General features: G+C 34.6%; 1 protein-coding gene across 1 annotated transcript in view; it reads right to left on the minus strand.

Annotated features, from left to right (window-relative positions):
• The window catches only part of LOC149143078 (putative phospholipid-transporting ATPase 4), a 59,675-nt gene extending 43,496 nt beyond the window's left edge, over positions 1-16,179 (minus strand). The window contains exons 1-7 of the mRNA XM_089449768.1: positions 13,857-16,179; positions 13,653-13,763; positions 2,907-3,183; positions 2,707-2,795; positions 2,515-2,605; positions 2,212-2,421; positions 1,987-2,112 (exon numbers count right to left, since the gene is read on the minus strand). Of these exons, the coding sequence (XP_089305894.1) occupies positions 1,987-2,112; positions 2,212-2,421; positions 2,515-2,605; positions 2,707-2,795; positions 2,907-3,183; positions 13,653-13,763; positions 13,857-15,703 (2,751 nt within the window). The 5' untranslated portion in view covers positions 15,704-16,179. The remainder of the gene's footprint in view (positions 1-1,986; positions 2,113-2,211; positions 2,422-2,514; positions 2,606-2,706; positions 2,796-2,906; positions 3,184-13,652; positions 13,764-13,856) is intronic.
• Between the last annotated feature and the right edge of the window lie 7,884 nt (positions 16,180-24,063).

Raw genomic sequence — 24,063 nt, forward strand, 5'->3', positions numbered from 1 at the left:
ATGTGTGGAAATGCCTTGAGGCAAATTTTGAATGTAGTATGACAATGGAGTCCTGGACATATAATATATATCTATTATCATGATTCATATCTCTCTACTTGATATTAAATTTGAAATTTCAATGTGAATGTTCAATGTTTTATTTTTCTTGTTGTAAATTGGAAGATTTCAAAATTGAAAATTTCATAATTCAAATTTCATATATATTATAATTTATATAATATATAATATATATAAACTATAATATAGTATATACCCTTGACGAACCCACGCACCCTGTTTCAAAAAGTGGCATACCCGTACCCATACCCGAACCCGCATTTCCTGGCAACTTAGATTGATAGGCACTAGATTTTTTCCATCTCTTTTCATCTTTTGTTTGTCCTTCATTTTCCTATATTGTCCTTGTCCCATTTCCATTTCTATACCATTTCATATACTCTTACAACCATATATTTTGTTGAGGCTAACTCTTCCTACATCACCTAAGAGCCCCACTCCATTGCCTTGGCAATATTATTTAGGTAAGCCCCCTTGAGTTGATGGAGAGCTAACCTAAGGTGACAGTGAGTAGTCTTGTTGAGTTGCACAAATGAGCTCATTGATGCTCGGGCCTTTACATCATGTGGGGAAACTAAAAATTTTTATAACACTTCCCATGTCCCTAGGATGTGGGGCACCTAGCAAAACAATCTGCCATGCTCCACATTTTTCAAAACTCAGGGAAACATTTGGCCAATGTGCAAGACATGTTTCGCAAAATGGAGGACTTCTTGGCATTCTTGTGCATCCACCCCCCCAAAACAAAAGAAAAAAAAAGGCAGGATGCTAAGGCATCCCCCAATTATTTTTGTCCAGAAAACCCCAAAAAAAAATTATAGAAAAATACATTAAAAAATAAATAAATGAATAAATAAAAAATCTATGCAAGCGAAGAATTCGTAGCACAATGATGAATTTACATGGGATGAATTGTTATGTTGAAATTTTTATTTTTTTTAACAATTTTTTAATCGATGCACCCTATGCTAGGAAACCTGACGCCCACCTGTCCCCCATGAATTTCCCTAAAATTTGGAAGGTATCTGCACACATCCCCATGTGCATTTCCCTGCTCCCAAGTACTAAAAACTTGGAGAAACGCTACTCTGATTACATTTCACTTATCATTCACCTTAAGATATTTTGGTCTTTTAACAATATATGCATATGGGTACCTAGGAAACTTCTTGGAACTTGGAAGCAACCACATTTTCATTGATCCCCCTATTGATGTTAGATGCCTAATGGAAAATGACTAATTTCACTTTCATATCAGAAAGGCTCCTCTCTGGCAATCACATCTCTACGTTCTCGTAATTTATACAGAAAAAGCACCTTAATTCATAGAATTGGCTTAAATCATATTCTGCAGTTCAATAAATTCCATCAAAGGTGTTCTGAGGCAGGGACCATGATCATGGATAATTTGGCAATGAAGAGTCACAACCTATTAATAGATTCTCCAATTGAGCTTTCCTAGATTTTTTTCAGATGCAGAACCCCTTTACAGATCAGAGTGACTCATCTTCCCTGCTATTTGATTTGTTGGCAGATCATCTTTTGTTCTTTCCTTTTCGGAAAAGAAGATTAGTTCGAGCTATTAGCTTCCAGACTTGTCTGGTCTGCTGTGTTTAAGAAATTTTTAAAAAGACAGTATGAAGCCAAAAAGCACTTGCTGAAGGACCAAAAGCAATAAGAAAATGTTGGTCAAGTGACAAGTCTACTCATATGATCTATTACAGGAAAAAACAAGAACATAGAAATGGTTTTCTTGAGATTAAAGCAAACTGCCCTGGCTTTCCAATATCCAGTATTCACATATACCAACAGACCATAAGCACATACTACAAAATGGGGGAGTAGGGGAATGTTTATTTCTTATTAAACAACTAAAAAGATGTTATAATCAAGTAAAGCACTTATAACATAAATATCAATAGATACCTGCATGCCTTCCACACCACTAATACCAACACCAATATCTGCTTCTTGAATCATGCCCACATCATTAGCCCCATCACCAATAGCCAGAGTAGTTTTACGAGTGCCTTCTTTAACCAGCCTTGTGACCTACAACAAACATGGCATTTATCAAATCTACAGAAGTCATGAAAGTAGATGGAAAACTAAGTCAGGACAAGATACAATGAAAATGAGCAATAGATCTACCAAGGCTTTTTGCTTGGGAGAAACTCGACAGCAGATTACAGATGCACAGAGTATTGCCAGCTGCAAAAACTGATCTTTTAGGTCGGCCTCTAAGGCATATGCCAAAGCTTTTCCCTCAATGATCAAAGCAAAAGCAGCATCAGGATTCATCTCCAGACTTATTGTCTGGTAAGCATTCGTAATTTGCAATATAATGCTTTCTTTTGCAGCCTGACCAAATGAACAAAAGCCATACTCAGAACCACTCCTGTCCATGTACTTCTTAATAAATTCATAAACGGTTCAGAAATTGCAGAAGCATACCTTGGTGGAGGTATCTTGGTTACCAAATTCAATGCCTTTTAGAGTCAGACAAATTTGTTTCATGCCTTGCCGAAGAAGGCTGCATGCAAATCTATACCACATATACAGGTCAGGTTGCAAACGTACATTAGACAGTGATCCAAAGAAAACACGCAATATAATGAAATCTAAAAGAGACTCCGAGCTACTTACCCTATATTGATTGCAGTCTCCATCTTATCACCAGTCAACACCCAAATCTTTAGACCTGCTTGTGCAAGTTTGTCTATACACCTGGGAACCTTGAATATTGAGAAGAATAGATGCATTAGATATAGAGCCTGATTTGAACTCAATAGTGTTAAATAAATATAAATATAAATTTTAGTGATGAAAGGAGCTGCAGTACCTACCCCTTTCTGTAGTTTGTCTTCTATAGCTGTAGCACCCACAAGAATCAGATCCTTTTCAATCAAATCAGACGCAACTTCCAGTAATGCTTCTCTGTCTGCCCCAATAGTAGTCTTGGCCTTCAGAAATGTTGCATTCCACTCTGAATATTCTGTTTCTGTGATGGTCCTATAGGAAAGGGCTAGTGTGCGCAATCCTGCATCTCCATATTGTGCCAGATGTATACGGGTTGACTCTTCATAATTTCTACCATTCTTCCCAAGTCTATCAAAGATAACACTACAAAAGCACAAATGGAAAAAAGACGCTAACTTCAGATAGTCATAAAAAGAGTTAAGAATTTGTAAAGGATGCAGAAAATTTTGTTTAAAGCCTTCTTCAACTCAAGCAAAAAACAACGTTTCACATCTAAATGGTAAACATGCAAATAGGAAAAATTATTTTAGAATACTGGTAAAAATAGTGAACAGATAGTGAACAGCCAATAGGCAATAATTTATGTGCAAGTCCATATGTGCAATTCCTGCCATTGACAGAAGCATTTCAAACAAGAAAGTAAATCAAATAATTGAGGCCAAGGACATAATTAATTGGAAAGTAAAGGTCATAAATCAAAGCAACCTTTTGTCATTTGAATATTATTTAATCCACAGATAAGAGAAGGATCATCATGCAGCTCATGGACAGAATTTGCTTAGAGGGTCATTGGACAAGGAACGGAGTCCTTTGAAAAATTGTTTGGCCAGAGGCTAAAGAAGAGAACTATCAAGAAAGTGTGCATAGTTTAGATGTTGGGTTATGACTGCACCAATGAATTTATGGGTGGAGCCTTCAAAGTTCAAATGTTTAGTCACCCCCATTAACCTCGTGTATAGTTCTTATTGTTCTTTCACATGTTATTGTGCTAGTCCCCTTTCTTCTGGCTGATTGGAGCTGTGTGCCTTCAGTTGTATGAAGTTTCTCTTACCCCTTCTATGTTACAAACTGCTTTAACTGCACTTACCTTTATGCTTAAAATATTAGTTAATGTAAATCATTATTTTGGGTTGAATATTGTTACTTTCGAGAATTTGGCATGTCACATGGTCAAATACACAAAGATCCAAGGACAAATACTAAATGACAAACCTGCAAATAAAGGACAACATGTCAGTACAAGATGAAAGCACAGTCAAACTTGAGAATAAACTATAACACTACACTTACTACTTTCACGGTATGATGAGTGCAAATAGTTTCCTATCCGAGACCAATCTCCTCAACATTTTCCCTGTACTTGCAAGAAATTGTCTCAATTTTCAGATTAACATCTTTTCATCCTATTGCCTTGAGTCATTTCCAAAAGAGAACAATGGGATGCTACCAGTGGACATGCGTAATGTTCCCAGAGATGGATACATCATTCATGTCAATCAAAAAAGGTATTGAGTCCATAACCCAATTGTACTTCATCTTCCAAAATGGCTGGCTCATAGAGTTTAAGTGTGTTGAACAACGGAGATACCATACAATCTCCAAATCTCAACATCATCATCTGGAAATAAAAAGTATGGAGGTCAGATGCACAAGCAAGAGGACAACCGAGAAAATCAACACGTTGGTACTTCATCATGAAATGAAGTGCTTGCAAATGGCATTAATCCTGAATTTTAATTTAGTGTTGAGGACTGAAAATGAATCACCCATAAGTTGGTGTTAGAATTTCCCAAACCCAGCACCCGATATTAATTCCACGCAATTATTAACTGAACGAAACATGTCTAAGTTCCTAACCAAAATATTTAGCGAAAGCAAAATTACTCGATCTGAATCACATACACACAAACAATTTTTTCCCCAATCAACAGTTCTTCATTAAAAAATTAATCATGGAACTTACTTGGGCCCCCTCTTGGGATATTGGCCCAACTAAGAAAATAAAAAACTGATCACAAGTCTCACTGCACTCTCTCGGACCCTGCACATGCTCACTGAGAAGCCTCTTCAATCTTGTGCTATTGTTGTGTCTTCGCTCCTCACTTTAGGCTCAATTTATAACTTTCCTAAGATAAGATTGACATCCAAAATTAGCTCGTCAAGTTAACTGAAGATAAGTTACTTTACTTTAGTTAACTATATCTTTAGCTTTCTCTAGTACAAATCATAAATTTAGCTTGATTTACATGTGCATCTCATGCATGGTACATGCAACACATTCGCATGTGTGCAACTCACTTGCACACTTTGCATCTTGCATGCAAGATCCTATAGAGGCAAATCAAGGTCCTTTTATTCAAGACACAAGACTAGAAGTACCTTCAGAGCTACAAAACTCAACAATCCCTCTTAGTCAAGAAGGTACTTCTAGAAGAACCTCCTCCACCTGGTACTGTCTCCAACACCACCACATTATTGTTGATTTGGGGTAGCATCGGATGTGCTCTAGCCATGAAAATTGGTGGAGAGGCTAAAGCACATGAGATCTCCAAGACCCAGAAATGGTTTGGGCAGAATCTAACCAGTTTGGAAGATATTAAAATAATTAATATTTTTAATGGAGTCCCTAAGTCTAAACTTAGGGAAAATAAAATATTAATGTGAATTAATATAAAACTGAGTTAGAATGGTCCAAAAGTCATGGATCAAGCCAGATCTAATCTTAGTCATTGATTAGGGACTTAATCTCGATCATTGATGGACCAACGAGAAAAGTATAAGAAGAGGCTTGAGGGTCAATTGAAGGACACACAGAGAGAGACCAGTCAGTTCAATTTCTGGAGCAGGGTTAGCTGAGAAATTCGAACTAGTGGTCTGGAGAGCAACAAGAGGCAGCAAGTACGGAGCAGAGAGTCAGGATCAGCAACAAAAGACCAGCACAAAGGCAAGAGAGGTAGACGCAGGGCCTTTCAGGCAAACGCTGAGGCAGCAGGAGACTGCGCGGTCACTAGAAGGCCTGCGTGGGTGACGCAGACAAGCAGGGGCTGACGCAAAGTGTCTGGGAGCTACGCAGAGGTCAACCAGGTTGACACTGAGACTAGGAGAAGTGCTAGAGAATTTTTTCTCTCTATTGGGTAAGCCAGTTTGGCACCCCAGTTGTACTGAAGAATTGCTGAATAATAAAATCCTCCCTTGCTACATTGGTTTTCCCACATTGGGTTTTTTGGGGGACTGTTGTCCAAAATATCTGTGTTGATTCTTGTGCATGTGTTTATTTCTGTATCATGGTGTGATATCTGCAGCAGCATTTATTTTAATGTTTATTGAAGGATTTCATAAATAACTTATTGAAAATAATTAGGCAAAGTAAATCAGATGTTGCAATGATAGAATTTTCACAATTATCTATTGTTGTAGTTGCTCCCTTTGAATTAGAAGACTTCCCTGCTACCTGCTTCGGAATCTGAACTAAAGACTTGTTCCTTCCAACCATGCTCCTAGGATCCTGATCCTAAGCATCTAACAATGTCATATCATACCAGCTAAGGCTCCTAGCAGCACGTAACGATTCACTCTTACTTGCCACTTGCTCCTTCTCAGCAACTGACATTGTTCATGTATCCAAGATCCCCTTGGATATACCCACAGGTTATCCCAACAACCTATATGATTGCCTTTGTCTGATGCCAAGCACTACAACTGCGTCCAAGGTCGCTCCCTCTGAATATAGAAGCACTTGTCTATCTCAGAACAAAACTCTATATTCAGCATCCTCCAAGGCTGATGTTGAGAGCACATGTACCATTAACCCTGGAACAAACAACATCCCTATCACCTCCAGAAATCCTCCTGAATCTAGTTGGAATCTGACACATCCAACCGCTTTCACTGCATGCATGGTACTAGTCCCACTAAACACGCTGCAGTCTAAGCCTATCTTTGAAATACTGCGAAACACTAACCTCATCCCCATCATGTGGCTAGACGCTTTACTGTCCACTAGCCATAACCCTGTGCTAAGTCCTTCTAGCATGGTTGTGGGTGTCTCTCGATCCTTTGAGACACCCACGAATTCTAACGCTAATCTCTCGATTGGTACAGTCTCAATCTGAGGTCTGACCTCCACCAATCCTGCTAGTTGATGGTATTATCCTTCGTAACTGTCGTTGGCTACTACCAACTCTGCTAACAACTGTCAACCCATGCTTGTCGCGGCAGATCCCTTGGCCCAACAACTCTTGTTGTCCACTGCATCTCACAGTTTCTTTGATCATGCCTAGCATGGCACCTTGCTCACGGCATAATTCCCTGCAACGATCCCTGTCTACTCTAACTGGCCTGTAAGTGTTGCATGCTTATCCATGCACTTTTTCGCTTTAGCGAGCATCGATACATCGGTCTTCAACCTTAATGCAGACCCAACAGTCACCCATATTTCCCTTCATAAAACCTTGATACAAGACTAGTATACATAGTATACAATTAGGGCTTGAGATCTAATCCATCAGATCTACAATCTGCCCAACACAATACAGACAACTAACTTGACTTGCGTAATGGTTGACCCTCCTTAGCAATTAGCTCTCTCAGTCTTAATGTCCACAGTAGATCAACTCCTTTAGATCACTGTCTTTGGCTATCCTTTGCCTCCAAACACTGTCGAGCCAACTCCACATTTGGTTCTCAGTCCTCCTCTGCCCTCCTAGCAGTTCCTCCAATAGCTACTTGAGTCAGGGCTTATCTCTTCAGCCCTTAGACTCCTTGTTGCCACTGGCACAAGCAATGTTACTTGGGAGCGGGAGTGAAAGCGGGGAGCGGGAGCGAAAACGAGTGCGGGAGCAACATTTTCAGAAGCTCTCGGTTTGGGAGCGAATCCCAGAGCGTTTTATATATATATATATATATATATATATATATATATATATATATTGATACATATATGTCAACAAAAACATGTAGAATGATGAATTAGATATAAAAAACATAAAAAAACATAGATTGAACCATATAACAACAATCATTTAGAAGTTATAATATTCATCAACCACGTCCACAAGTTAGTAACATAGTGACATACAACATATTGAGTCTTATGATTCATCAATCTTAAAGTTTCAAGCTTTCAAAATTCAATATATAACATTTATCATCATTGATCACCAAAGTTGTACTTGTAAGTTAAGTGTAACCATTACAACAAGTAATATCTAACATGAAATGAAATGTTATAAAATGAAATGAAATGAAACAACTTTCAGCTTTCATGAAGCATCATATTCATAATTCATTACTAATGAGTTATAATTGCCAACTTCAAACTTAAATTGTCATATATTGTTTAAAAAATATCATAATAAATACGAAAGAGTCAATAGTTATAAAAACTACTAGAAACTAGAAAAGACAAGTAAATCTATTATCTATTGCTTATGCTTGGGCCTCTTGCCACTACGAGAAATGTCTAATTTTTTAGTCTTGTTGGAAAATCAGGATCTTTGTCATTAATATCACCCTCTAAGCATTAATATCCAGAGGTATCTTTGTCATTACCTCTGTATCTGTATAGGGATCTTTGTCATTAATATCACCCTCTAAGCATTGACATAAGATAGAAAAAGCATAGCATGTCAAGTCAAGATTTTGTTTGAGTGATGTGTACATTTTTAGGAGGGTCATGATAGAGGAGTTCAACAACCAATGTCACTAACATCAAGGTACATAGAGGGATTGGTGCTCTTGATTAAATACGAGTTCCATACCGTCATACATGACAAAATTCAATGGAAACATTGCAATCCCCCAATCCTGAAATCCTGAAAAATTGATAAGTCTGCTGGATTTTGAATGAAATCTAAAATTCTACTTTCTCCATATGAAATACAATGAGGTCGAAACCACTCTCAAACATCCTGAGTCATTTCATGGTAATGTTAAAAATTTAAGTAAAAGGATGAAAATGAAAATTAAGGAGAATGTCACTTTTACTTTAAGAATTTAACATTACCATGAATCGCATATCAATACTAGGGCCACAGGCTTCATTATTAAGCTACCCCACTCAAAACTTACTTGTTTTTTTGAAAAAAAAATTGCATTTGGAACATTACTGCAAAAGAAAATTTGCAAAAAAAGCTAAACGCTCCCGAAAAGGCAGCGAGCGTTTTTCTTTTAGGGAGCATGTTCCCGAGGCACTCCCACTCGGAGCGCGAATTGGGAGGAGGAGCGAGAGGGGGGAGGAGCATTTTTAGGAGCGTGCTCCCAAGGCGCTCCCGCTCAGAGCGCGAATTGGGAGCGGAAGCGAGAGGGGGGGCGCTCCCGCTTGGAGCGCGAATTGGAAGCAGGAGCGAGAGGGGGGAGGGCGCTCCCCCGCAACCCTGGATAGTACAATTTACAAATTTTGATCACTTTTAACAGCAGCAAAAGAGCCCTATCCAGAAAAGTCAATGTTGGTCAACAAGGCAAATTTGACCCTCAAAAATTTGGTCAACTTCAGTCAACCTGCGGTCAGACCTAACCACAATCAACACTGGACAAAACTCCTCGATTTTTGTGCCCAAAATTGCGGCTTGCTTAAACAAAGATTCCTCACCCAAACTGAAGTCAAAACAGGTCAACGCAGTCAAACAGCATCCCAACAGCTCAGTCAACATTGGTCAACGTAGCAAACAGAAACCCTAGTTCACACGTGTGGAGAGAGAAAACACTGCCTCGGATAGTGTGCCCAATCACAAGAGGAGAGAGAGATATGTGTGATGAGATGATGGTGAAAATGAATTGAGGTCTCCTTCTTTTTATATGCAACGTTGATGATGAATTGGGGGCTTGTGTGCCTGTTTTGCTTGCTGGCCGACATTGACAATTTGTCCATAATATAAATAAATTCATATCTCCATTTGTACATGTCAAATTGGATGATCTTTAGATCAATCCTACACCTCTCCGAGAGAGGAATCTAATAAAAATATCAGTTGTGATAAATAAGATGACCCATGTGGAGTTTGGCCTTAGTTGTCAATTTTAACAAGATGACATCATCATAGAAGCATGGAAAGATAGCTGAAGTAGAAAGTCTACATGGTTGTAGTAGTCATCCTGATAGAAAGGAAGTAACTCATGGCATCTCCATTGGAAGCATATAAGGACAACCGAAATAGCAGTATATATGGTTGGAGGAAAGTCATCTAGCAAGATAGAAGATAAAGAGATCATCATACATCATCATCATTAGAAAGGAGCATTTGCAAAATAAGGATCATTAAAAGCCTCCATTGGAATCTTTGTTAGAAGATTCACCTCTACTTAAAAAGAAGTGTCTCGCAGATGGCCTACATTCTACTTTATGTGGGATATACAGGTTAAAAGGATGATGGTATGATGACAAAGATGTGCAACATAACAAAATGGTTGAAGTACTTTCATCTTCAAGCAAGGAAAGGAAGCTCCCTGAAGGAAGCCTAGATGACCACATGAAGGAAGAGGTATGTATATAATTGATAGATAAAGTCATGTTATCATATGGTTGCAGATAGAATGGGTAGAATGCTCTATCTCATGAGCATGATAAAAGAAGAAGAAACTCTTCCTTTAGAAAGATGCATGAAGGCATGTAGACAAGGTGCCTTGAACTCTTCTACATATTGATAAGATGAAATCAACATAATATGACCTCATATGGAATATGAGGTGGTTGACAATCACGGTTCCCATGTTGAAAGAACCATGTAAAGAAGATCCTGAGGAAAGCAATATGTCAATAAAAAAAGGAGAGTTCATGAAAGATACAACTAAAGTCATGTAAGAAAAGATAAGTGATCAACATTTGATAACAAGAAGGATTAACTATGACATCTCCATGAAGAAGGTATGAAGACCTTGATAGGTAAGTTGGAAAAAGAGAACCTTGGTAATAAATGTCTTGGAGATGGATTCATACATGTTATATACCTAGGGGGGATAATATGGGGTACCAAGGGTGGTACCCAAGGTAATAATGTAATAATGGGATGGGTCATAGTAATAAATAAGGTGGTTAACCCATGTCATGTAAGGGACCACAGTTAGTTAATAATAATGTAAGGGGCCCATGGTATTAGTTGATGGTATGAGGAAACCATGGTAATGATGCATGGTATTGTATGTATGAGGCCTATATAGAGGCTAGAGACTCCACATGGAGAGATATGAAGAGAAGTCAAGGATTATTGTATGAACAGGCATATGGCTTGTGGAGTGCTCTCCTTCCTTAAGGAGTGAATGTATGGTGTTGCCCTACCTTAAGGGTTTAATCTATAAAGAATCATTTCATATTATTTCTGGGTTTCTTTGCATTATCTTATATTTTTATATCAGATCTATAATATTTTGGATCAGATCTACAACAATTGGTATCAGAGTTACAATAATACATGTGCAGGATGTTGATATTGCAAAAAGTTGATGTCATGAAAAAAGGCCATCATTAAAAAGGTAATTTTGATTTGATGTTCATTTTGATTTTTGAAAACATCTGGTTGGGTTGTTACAAGGCTTCCGAAAGACAGTTGTAGAAGTCACCTACAACTAATACTCGTGTGATTGGATGGAAGATCCTGAAAGAAACATGACTTGGAAGAGATAGTTGTATGAAGAAAAATCAAATCTGGGCTAGAAGATCACTTTCTGATGAAGAAAAGGATGACATGACTATTGGTTCAACACTATGGTTCGTTGAAGGGAAAGTGATGGAGAAGGTGGTCGATGCCCTATTATGATAAAGTGATGATGAAGAAGGCTCCATGATGAAGAAGATGAAGTTTTGACATGATGCAGAAAGAGGAGCCCTAAAAGTAGTTGATAGTACCATGATCTCCACCAAAGAGTAGATAGTTGTTGTTGGTAACAAGTCCCTAGATAAGAGGGAGCTTCGGTATATTCTTTTTATAGGAATGATTAGATCCTCCCTGGTTAAGAGGGAGTGATGGACATTGCTCTCTACTTCATGTGTTATGCACTAGACCAAGACTAACAATCGTAAGTCTTAGTGAAGGCCATGAGGGAAAGATGGACACATCATTCTTGTCTTCATGTTATGAAGAAAGAATGGAGGATTGGGTAAGAATCTAATTTCCGATACTCTTTGAGGATGTGGTAGGGAATCCAATAGGTAAGAGTAGTCGAAGAGGAAATTCCTTAAGGATGTGTTATTCCAAGACAGGAATTGTCCTAAAAGGACATACCTTGTGAACATCCGGGTGGGGTATGTGCCTTAAGAGACAATGATGATGGTGTCTATCAGTCATTATCACACCAGCATTGTGCCCTGATCTTGTAGAGAGATAGAGATGTTAGCCAAGCCCTTGCTATGTGACAATGCTAGTTGATATGATGAGATGCACTGATATAATTTGGTATGATAGCTTATGAGATGGCTTACCAATCGGACTCTTCTTATGAGAATTCTTCAGTTGGAGAATGTCCAAGTACCATGTATGGATTATGAATACCTCCCTAGTTAAGAGAGAGTGTTGAAATATGTAACTAGGTTCGGTCTTCATAATGTTTATTGTAATTATGATTTTATGTATTTGATATTCAAGAGAAGAAATTTATTATTGTCATTCTTGAGGCATGGGTTTCACGCCAGGTAAATTTATTTGTAGGTCAAGCACCCATTGAGTTCTTCTAGGTTTGTCATAGAATTATGAAGTCAAAAAAGTCATTGTCATACATGTAAGACCCATTTGGGCATGTTGTATCTTGTAAAGAAATTTTTGTAGAGTCAAAAATGTCATAAAGACCCTCCAAGACCTTGTCAAGCAAGTCAACCTACATGAAAGATCAAGTCGGCCTCATGGAAGCAATTCATACCCCTAGAAAGCCTATATATAAGAAGGAACTCAACCTCATTTGGACACAACAAGAAGCAAGTTCGATCTCCAGAAGAAAGAAGCAGCAAGACCAGAAGAAAAGGACGAAAATCAAGGATAAGAAGAAAAGAAGCAAGATCGAAGTTTTGGACCTCTCTCTCTCTTGTGTTAGGGTTTCTAAAGTTATTGGGCAAGTAGAAGTTGTTGGAAGTTGCTAGGCAAGTCAAAGTTGCTAGAAAAGTTGCTGGGGTCGAAGTTGTTGGAGAAGTTGTTGGGGTCGAAGCTGTTGTTGGAAGGTCAAAAGTTGTTGTTGTCAATTGAGTAAATAAAGCTCATCAGAAAGGAAGGTTGACTTGGTCTTGGAGGGGTTTTTTGTCAAGGGTCTTAGGTATTGGAATTCGTCATTTGAAGATTCTATAAGAAGATAAGAATTCTTGTGGGTTTTCCTCTCAAAATGAGAGGTTTTGGCCCTGGCTAGCAGCCTACATTTTGTCTCTTCTTGTTTCTTTGATCTTCATTGTTTGGTAGCCGTTTGATGATAAAAAACACAATAATAATCAAGTTAAAGAAGAAGCTAATCAAGTTAAGTAAAAAGACATCACAAGCAATTATAAAAGTAAGAGAAATCACCTAATCTAACTGCCCCCTGATTTCTCAACATATAGTGGTGTCAAATAGTGAATAAACAGCAGAAGTTGTCTCTATTTGAAAGAAGTGGATTACAGTTGTTCAGTGTTGATTTAAGGTAACCATATAAACAAGTAACTTTGATAGGTGAGGATCAGGTGATACTTGAAATGTAAATTATGATATTTCTTGAACACATGGAACCCTGGAATGATCTTCTCTATACTCATAACATTATAATACCTATTTAATTGGTTCTCTGACGCACTATGACAGAGGTCCACTCTCCACATTGTTCTTTTTAATTGTGTAAGCTTCTGCAATAAGAATGAGCAACCAGGATAAGTAAAAACCACCCACCTATCTGCACCTTTACAAAGTAGAAAGATCTGCCCATCCTCATCCCGCACGATGACAGACATACGTTTGCGTGTGCTGTTGAATTCCAATAGATTAAGCAGCTTGTACTCCCTGCAAAACGTTTCATGTGTCTAGCACAGGCTCTGCAGTAAAATGAAAAATATAAATGAGGTTAATCTCGAGAAAACTCATTCAGATTCTCACCTCTCAATATTTTGTCCAGACGATGGATCCCACTCCTTGATCAGCACACTCGTTTGTGTTCGTTTGCAGAACTCAAAACCAAACTCCCTCGCGGCAACAACAAAAGCCCCCTCATCTGGTGATTCTGCTTCATATTTTATGGTACCAATCTCTTCATCTTGTTCTGGAATGGCTGTATGGCAGATTGCTAATATGCGGAAGAATAATAAAAGCATATCTGCATGCGGTTCTTTCAACCAGTTCCCATTCATAAGCCGGTCATCCTTGAAGTTAAATCCCTTGATGACAGGTCTTTCAGTCATTTCAGTTGACTCTGGTCCCTCAATCCGCAGTTCAATATCTGGCTCCTGAAAACGTGGGCTGTTGAAACTGTTTTCTGATGCATTCAAACCTTGGCTTTTAATATCAAAGTTTTGGGTATCTAGTGGATTCAAACTCTGATCATTAAGATCCTTTGCTATCCGCTTTGCTGCTGCAATCTCAACTTCGCTTGCAACAACACCATACGAAGTACCTGCAATTGAGCACTTAATGAAATCCATCTGATTGCAAGTTAGGGTCCCTGTTTTATCCGAGAGAATGGTATCTACCTGTCCTAGCTCCTCATTCAAGTTTGAAGTCCGAGCTTGAGCAGGGGTACCCGTCTCTTCATCATACATATGGATGTCTTGGTTGATGAACGATGCTTGCAGAATCTTTACAACTTCAATTGAAACATAAAGCGAAATAGGGATCAGGTACCCATAAAGCATCAGTGCCGTGACCAAATGATAAAAGCCTGAGACCCCGGGGTTACCGGGTTTATAATCACTGGTTGCATAATCTGGTCTTAGATACCACCAGTTAGGAGCGTCGAATTTTAACTGAATAGCAAAACCAATGGAACTGATTAATGAAATCAGTAATAGAAGAGAAAAAAGAAAGTAAATTATCTTGTCCATCTTTTGTTCAATGCTACTTCTTTTTGAAGGAGATTCCGTGCTATTCTGCATCACTTTGCTGTCATGGCCACTGAAGATCACAACTCCATATATGTACTGAGTATTCCGGAGCTTTGAATCTCTGAGAAGCACCTGATCAGGGCCCAGAGGATAAACCTGTCTTTCAAACTCAAAATTTCCAACAAAAGTATACAGATTGGGGTTAGGATCTTCACATTTAACTGTTGCTCTGAAGTCCTTGAACTCATTATCTTCATCAAGGGGCAATGTCGTTTCCAGACTTCTTTTGACTTTCAGGTTAGTTTCTCCATCCAGATTCATGGTTTCAACATAGCAGATGCCATCTTCAAAATTGGAAGACAGGAGGAGTAAATCAGCGGGGAAAAAGTTGTCTTTCTCTACCTTAACCACATCTCCCACCCGAAGTTTCTCCCATGACCTGTATCCAAAGACACCATCTCCTTTATGGACACTCACTTTCCTGGCATTAACCTTCATGTCCTGAATAAACCTCCTCCAGTCTTCCACGGCCTCCTTGAGCATACTTGCCCCTACCACAAAAACCAGGGGCGCAATTACACTGGCAGGCTTAAATGGCGACAGGGATGTCTCAGACAGCGCGGCTGTTAGGAGAAAATAAAGGTTTGCAACCCTCCGGAACTGCTCAAACAGAGCTTTGGGCAGAAACGTGATAACATTGTACTTGGTTGTCGAGACATAATTGGAGGGATACCTCAAAGGCTTTTTCCTGTGCAGTTGAGGCTCATTGCACATAACTACACGAGAAAAACCTGGGCCTTCCAGATGATGCGGCTCCTCCAACTCCGAAACACTCGGCCTCATGCAAGAGAACGAGTACAGCTTGCTCCATCGGACCTTCCCCTTCTTTCTCGCACCCCGAGCCATAACAATTCCTTGCAGATCTCACTTCTTTAACTGAAATAGCCTTCAATGCCTGTGGATTTTCAAATTGAACACCTAAACTTCACAGAATCGATCGAAAAAAATATAAAACCCACGTAATCCTTAGAGGCGCACAGCTGGGTCGATCGAATGCAGAAATCCGTGAAATACTAAATAAATTCTGAATGCATTACTATCTTTTCTAGCTGGAATGAACAGAAAAAGCAGTGAGATTCAGAGAACAATTACTGATTTAAACGGCAGTCCTTGCATTCTCGATACTCTTAACCGATCCAGCACCAGCCCCCATAATCCTTTCCATGGGACTGCCTGGAACAAATGCCTTCAGTAAGCAAAATGCCTGCAACAAAATTGATTGTGTGAGACCATGAAATATGATGTGAGAGGCAGAAATTTTGGCATGGATTTCTATGGGAAAGCGCGTATGATGCATGAAGGGGGCCATTGTGGGTTCGAGGAAGGACCAATTCTTCGTCCATTTGATTTATTCTTGCATCCTGTTTTTTCGTCGCCAGCAGTGATGGAGATTCGAATAATTCGAATCATTGTTCGACACAGCCAAATATAAGAAAAATAACTATACAAAAATAAATGATATTGTTGAAAATTGACAACGGTTTTTAAGCATGAGATATTTGCACACCAAAAATAAAGGAAGTGGTGTAAGTGGGGCCTCCGTTGCCAATGCCATCATGGCTTCCCATAAATTCAAATTTGTATATATAAATCCAATACATTCAAATATATAAATATATTTATATGTTAATTATTAATTAATGAGTTCCAGTTCCCTAACACTATTTATTTTTTATTAATAGTGAGGTTTAAATCTAAACCAACTCTAGTTAAGTCTTTTGGTAATGTAAATTTCCAAGTGTTTGTTAAGTACATATATTTTTAAGCCAACTCTAATTAAGTCTTCTAACCATTGAAATTTGTGAGAGTTTGGTAAATACATATATTTTTGGAATTTGTATGGTTGTGGGAAAGGCAAAGTATTTATTATGTGAAATTTATCTTATTGTAAAGGTTGTTGAACTTAATATTTAATATTTATTTATATGGAGAATATTAGAGGTGTAAAAAAATTATAATTGTTAGTAATTATTTAAATTAAATTATTAATATTAGTATTTTTATAATAAAGAGAATTAATTTCTATTAAATATATTTTAAAAGTTTATAAAAATATTTAAATATTATTATTTTTTAATTTAATTTAAAAATATTAATTAAGTAATTTTTTAATATTAAATCAAAATAATTATTCACAATATTACTATATAATTAAACATCAAATTATTATATTTATTCACAATATTATTATATAATTAAATATTAAATCACTATATTTATTCACAGTATTATTATATAATTAAACATTAAATCATTATATTTAATAAAAATTAATCTTTTTAATAATAATAAAAACAACTTAGTCTCAAGGGTTAGCTCAATCGGTCGGTGCCTCACCAGATGGGAGGTCACAGGATCAATTCCATAAAGCTTTTGGGGTCAAGTCTTACAGTAGACCGAGGGGCGTTAGCCTAGATTTTTCCAGTGGACGTAGTGTCACTCCTTGACCAAAGGTATCCATGAACCAGACGCAAAATAAAAAATAAAAAAATAAAAAATAAAAAATAAAAATAAAAATAAAATAAAAATATATATATATATATATAAAACAACTTTCTGCTAAATTATTTTATTAACAATGAAATAAAACACAAACTTTACATTAAGAATGACTCATATGCATATGAGAAATGATATGATTAAGTATTAGTATTGGATGGAAGTAGTTATGGTGCATTCCTCACTCATATATGCATTTGAGCAATGATATGATTAAGTATTAGTATTGGATGGAAGTAGTTATGGTGCATTCTTCATTAGTATAAAGTACAATTTCATGATATATTTGGTGTTTAAAGTTATTAATTAAATTTTCTTTGGTGTTGGTTTTTCTCCATTGCAATTGGACTCTTAAAAATTGGTAATGGTTTTATGATAATGAAAAAAAAAAAAAAATTACATATTAATTATAAATTATATTTTGATTTTTATGATAATTGTATATATTTTGATTTCATTATTGAAACTATGGATTTAATAAGAGAATTTTAGTGTAGTCTATTGTTGAGTAAACATTAGTAAGTCACTAAGTTTTAAGTTTAAACTTTATGGGATGTTGTTGAGTAAACATTAGTAAGTCACTAAGTCTTAAGTTCAAACCTTATGGGAAGGGATTGAAGATGGAACTCATTTTTTGGGGAATTAAGTTATTCCAAGGTGCATCTAACCTCCACAGAGCTTTGCACAATCTTTTTTATAGCATCTCACTAGTAGGTATATTGTTCTTTCATCTAATAAACGAGCTAGCTCCAACTTAAATTCAATATGTGTGTGTGTGTGTTCGTCATCACAAAATAATACTACATTGTTCCACATTAACTTCATATGTGAACTTGGTTCTCTTCATTAGAAATCTCTTTAAGCAGTGTGGAAATGTATATTATGAACTAAATTTCATATTTTTTTTTCTATAACAACCAAATTTAACATTTACATTTATTTATATATTGATGGATTAGTTGTCATTTTTTTTATAATTCAAAAATTTGTTGAATGAATATCATTTTTTAGACTTCTAATGTGTGCACATATAGAGTTATGTAATGTTTAGATGGGCTCACCACCTATCATCTAACGTTTAGATGGGCTCACCACCTATCATCAGGGAAGCAAATCATAGTGAAATTTAGATGTGATCTTTTATTTCTCGAGTAAATAATTAATAATGAATCTTTATTTACTTTAAAAAAACACATTTAATTGTAATCCATCCGAATTTTGGATTGAATGTCAATGAGTGCATTGCTAAGGCACATAAGTTATTGGTTCAAATCGTCGTGGGTCTTACTTCCAAAAAAAATCACATTTAATTGTAAAAATAAATTATATCTAACTCCAAAATTATATTTAATTAAATTAACATGTTACCCAAACTTTATCGAATTCCAAAATTATATTTAATTTTATTTTTAAAATCACATTGTAAGATGAACTCTAACTCCACAATTATACTCAACTAAAAGAACTTTTTACCCAAACTTTATCTAATTCTAAAATTATATTTAATTAAAAAACATGTGGTGTATTTTAAATGTTGTAGCGATGTATTAGATGATAGGTTGAATAATAAATGTCAGCGTAATTTTAAACATAATAAAAATAATAAGTATATTAATTTTATTTGTAATTTTGATTTTATTAATAAAATTATAAATATTAAAAAAAATCATAATTAAAAAAATTAAATCACTGAGCAAAGACGTTCTTTCTATAGTCCAGTGTAAGGGGATGTGTAAGTTTGATGGGGATGTGTAAGTTTGTCTTTAAAAAAAAAAAGTTTTAAATAGAAAATTAATGTGGGCTATAATCAAAAAAATGAATAGAAATGAAAAATGTATAAGTAAGATGTTTAAATTTTATACTTTTCAAAAATATTTCAACAAGAGATTTAAAAAACCAATTGAAAATATATGTTAACTAATTTATGTGGATCTATGTTAACTAATTTATGTGGATATCAACTTCATATATATCTATATATAGAAAAATAATAATAATAATAATAATAAAATAATAAAAATTAATTAATTAATTAAAAAAAAAAAAAAATATATATATATATATATATATATTAATGTAAATTAAGTATATATTATATATCATTTCAAAAAAATTATGTATATATGATGAAAATTTTAATTTTTTATGGTGAAAACGTTTATTTGGTCTTATATATATTATATTTAGCATTCAAAAATACAATTTAAACAATGAAAAATAACACACTGTATTTTGCACTCTAAAGAAGTTTACACGTGAAGAAATTTGATCTCTCTCCTGTCATGTTAGATCCTACTTAAGATGGATTTATGTTGGTAATAATTTATATTTAAGTTGAGAGGCTTTCATATTGAATATTGGTAGATTAAGCTTTATTTTAATCTAAATCTTTTGCATGTCTATTTTGGAATAGCGCTTCGAGAATTTTAATTTAATTATCAATAATTATAAAATAGATGGTAGGGATTTAATCTCCATAGAATATTTTAGAATATTCTTACTAGTGTACACAAATCAAAGATTGAAATATATTTCCAAAATAGTTATACATCTTTTTGGCTTTTTAATTAAATTCATTAATTAAAAAAATGTCATATAAACAAATGTCATATGAAATGAGTTATGTTTTTGTTGGCATGTGGTATTGATAAACTATGGTATTGTAACATAACTTATTTATAGAATAAGAATATCCATGATAAAATGAAGGTGAATCTCCATGGTTAAGAATCTTGTTACTTATTTTTTTTAATTTATATATGTTTAACTTATATATTAATTAATTTTATCATTAATAATAATAATAATAATAATAATAATAATTTTAAATAAATTTATAATTTAATTAATTCTTATAACTTTTTTAGTTTTAGCAACTTGGTCCACGTGATGTAGAATATACAATGATGGGGTGTATTGTTAACTCATTATGTGATGTGAAGACCAATGGTTCTAAACTCCGTGGGCAAATTTCCAGTCTTATTCATGTTAAGGGCTGGTGTGGCCCACGTCGCCTCGAGTGATTTTGACGACTTAGATGCGGGTGGATCACAATTTCTCAAGCGAAGGTTAAGCATGTAGTCCTCTCTAGAGGACACAAAAAATTTAAAAAAAAATAGTAATTTAAGATGTATGATTAAGTATGTTGATATTTATTATGGATTGATGCCTATTGACATTTAAGAACCATTTAATTTATATGGTTGTGCTAATTCTATGGTCATAAATGAAAGATGCAGGGATATTCTTGTCATATCCTCTACATCAATAGATGGAATTTCAAATATTAACTACCTTGCATCTCTAAATCCATGTTTATATATTCACATTTACCATACAATTATGAGATTATCATGCAAATTATCAAATAACAAATGGCATCGTGTAAATCCATATTTACATTTTCAACTAATACAATTATGAAATTGTCATGCAAATGATCAAATAACAAATGCCCCATTATTTTAAAGAGGGGAATAATGTTCATCAACATATATGCACCACATTTAATAATATGGTTATGCTAGTCATAACCATCATATTCCAAAACTTCATATTTAAATTTACATAATAAACATATAAAAACTTAATACTTAAAAATATATATATATATATATATATATATATATATGTATATAGTTAATTAATAAATATATAATTAAAAATAAGAATATTAGAAAACATGAAATATATATATCATAGTTATAAATTTAAATTTATTTTACCATGTCCATGGGTCTTGGATAGATGTTGATCTAGTACTCTATTAAGACACTTCTGGATGGGTGATATGTTGGACATAATGAAGATATCCAAGATAAGGTGACGTTGTAGTGGTGTATATATATATATATATATATATATATATATATATATATATCTATAATCCAAGATAAGGTGATGTTGTAGTGGTGTAAATGTTTGTAAACATTTACATGTGGTTAAAAAATAAACAACAACAACAACAAGTTGCTTCTGCTAACAAATGTTGTCTCTAAATGTCAAACTTGACAACGAGGGAAAGACAAATACAAATTAAGTTAGTTTTCAACAAGTTGCTTCTGCTAACAAATGTTGTCTCTAAATGTCAAACTTGACAACGAGGGAAAGACAAATACAGATTAAGTTAGTTTTGAGAGGATATAGGAAGCCATATTGTTAATTTACATAGAACATAAATTTTTAAATTTTTTTTTTCATTTCTATCAATTTATCTTTATCTTTACGATTTTGGTATGTTAATTTTTTAATTATACCATACACACTATATATATATATATATATATATACACACAGCATAAGACATTCTATAATCCAAGGTAAGGTGATGTTGTAGTGGTGTAAATATTTGTAAACATTTACATGTGGTTTAATTAAAAAAAAAAACAAGTTGCTTGTGTTAAGAGAATGTTGTCTGTCAAAATTAACAATCACGAGAGACAAATAATGGTTAAGGTAGTTTTGGGAGGATATTAGAAATCATATTGTTAATTTACATAGAACATAAATTTTTAAATGATATTTTTCATTTCTATCAATTTATCTTTATCTTTACAATTTTGGTATATTAACTTTTTAATTATACCATACACTATATATATATATTTATATATGTGTGTAATATTTTAATAAAATATAAAAGTTATATATATATATATAGAACATATGTAAATTATTTATTGTTTTGGAATATGTATATACACACGGCATGAGACATTCTACAATCCAAGATAAGGTGATGTTATAGTTGTATAAATGTTTGTAAACATTTACATGAGGTTTGATTAAAAAAATAAAAATAAAATGAGTATAAACATTTAAATATTTGCTCTATTAATAATGAAAAGTTAAAAGTAATAAAAATAATAAAATTTAATTTGTTATATTGTAATTTTGTTTTAATAATAAAATTTTAAAAAAAAAAAATATCACATAAAAATATATAACATGTGAATAGTAGGTATAAATTAAGATCCATTTCACCATATAAATTAAAATAATGATTTCATAATCATGTTTAAATTTAATTAATAAGCATATAAAAACTTAATACTTACAATTAAATTATAATATAACAAGAGTTTTAACCATGGACATTCACAAGCATTTTACCATGAATATTATTAACTTGTAAATAGGCATTGTTACAATACCATGGCTTGTCAATATCACATGCCCAAAACACAACTCATTTGCATCAAAATATTTTAATTTAATTTAATTTTATAACATTTTTTTACTTAAATCTAAAAATAGATGTTGGCAAAGTTGTCATTGATTGCAAAGGGTGTTCACGGTTTCCTTTATTGGTCTAAGTCACAATTGCCATGTATTGATGTCTGTGTGTCTTAAAGATATGGTTGAGTTTGTATTGTTGATCATGTAAAGATGTGATTGAATATGATATGCAGTTGTTTTGATATAAATACTTGACATTGTTTTTTCCTTGGCTTATCATTAGGGTGGTTGATGTTAATCAAATTTGAAAAATGTGAAATAAATAGGTGGAATACAAAGAGGCAATCTTTCATTTCAGATTTCTACATGGAACACTAATAGTCAACAAGTTATGTTTATAAAAATATATGCTTTTGAATGGGAGAATGGTTAGTTAGAGAGTTATTGTGAGATTGTGTTCGTGCATTACCTAGCAAAGAGAGAAAGAAGAAGAGGAGCAGATGTGAAGCAGAATTGAGGAAGAGGAGGCAAAGACAAAGAAATGGAGATATGTAGAATTAAAGACCATGTAAGCCAACATATTAAAACTTTCATGTATGAGGGGACTAGAGTGTGATTTCAGGTAATAGCCTGAAAAAGAACAGGTTGGAGCCTTTAAATGGGAGTGGGTGCTTCCAGCAAGTTGTAGCTTGCAAATAGAAGGGAGGTTGAAGCCTTTTGTAGGTAAGTGCCTACAAAAGTTGATGTAAAAAGGGAGTGGGTGTTTGCATTTACATCACAACAACAAAAGTCGTGGTTTTTCACTTTATGGGTTTCCACTTGTATGTGTCTACATGTGTTTCTCTTATGTGTTGTTTCTTATGTTGTGGCTTAATGTTGTTTATATGCTAAATATGTTATTCATATGATTTATTAATTCTCATCTAATAGTTTAGATAACTATTGAAAAGTAAAGTAAAAATTGCAAAATGATGACCATGAATGCACTATACTGATTCACCCCCCCCCCTTCCTCAGTATAGTCAAGTTTCCAACAATCAGTATCAGAGCAGGTTCCTTCTGTATCAACCTAACAGTTGGAAGGTACACCTGGTTGAATCATGGATCATTAAAGTGTGCATGTGCTCAGTGCTACAAACTTTCAGAAATGGAGAGAGAAGGTAAAATATGAATTGATAGCTTATGGATTTGATGTCTGGAAGCTAGTATGTGATGGATATAGTAAATATTCCCCCTCAAAACAAGAACAACAGTGCACAAGATAAATGTGCAATTTACAACAATCTTCACAATCTAGATCATGAGATGGAATATATCTCAAATATGCAAAAGAAATATGGGACAAGCTACAAGTCATGCATGAAGGAGATACCAGTAATAGCAACGAGAAAAAGACCTCTCAGAAAGAAATTGTTCAATCGAATGAGATCTATTCTCCTAGTGTGAAATTACTTGATTGTAACGAGAAGAAGATAGATGAAGACTAAGCTAAGCTTGACTCAACCTTGGCTAAAAATGAAAGACGCTCT

Source organism: Pinus tabuliformis, chromosome X, assembly GCF_031772625.1.
Source record: "Pinus tabuliformis cultivar Carrire ecotype Pingquan chromosome X, CPIR1, whole genome shotgun sequence".
Lineage (NCBI taxonomy): Eukaryota > Viridiplantae > Streptophyta > Pinopsida > Pinales > Pinaceae > Pinus > Pinus tabuliformis.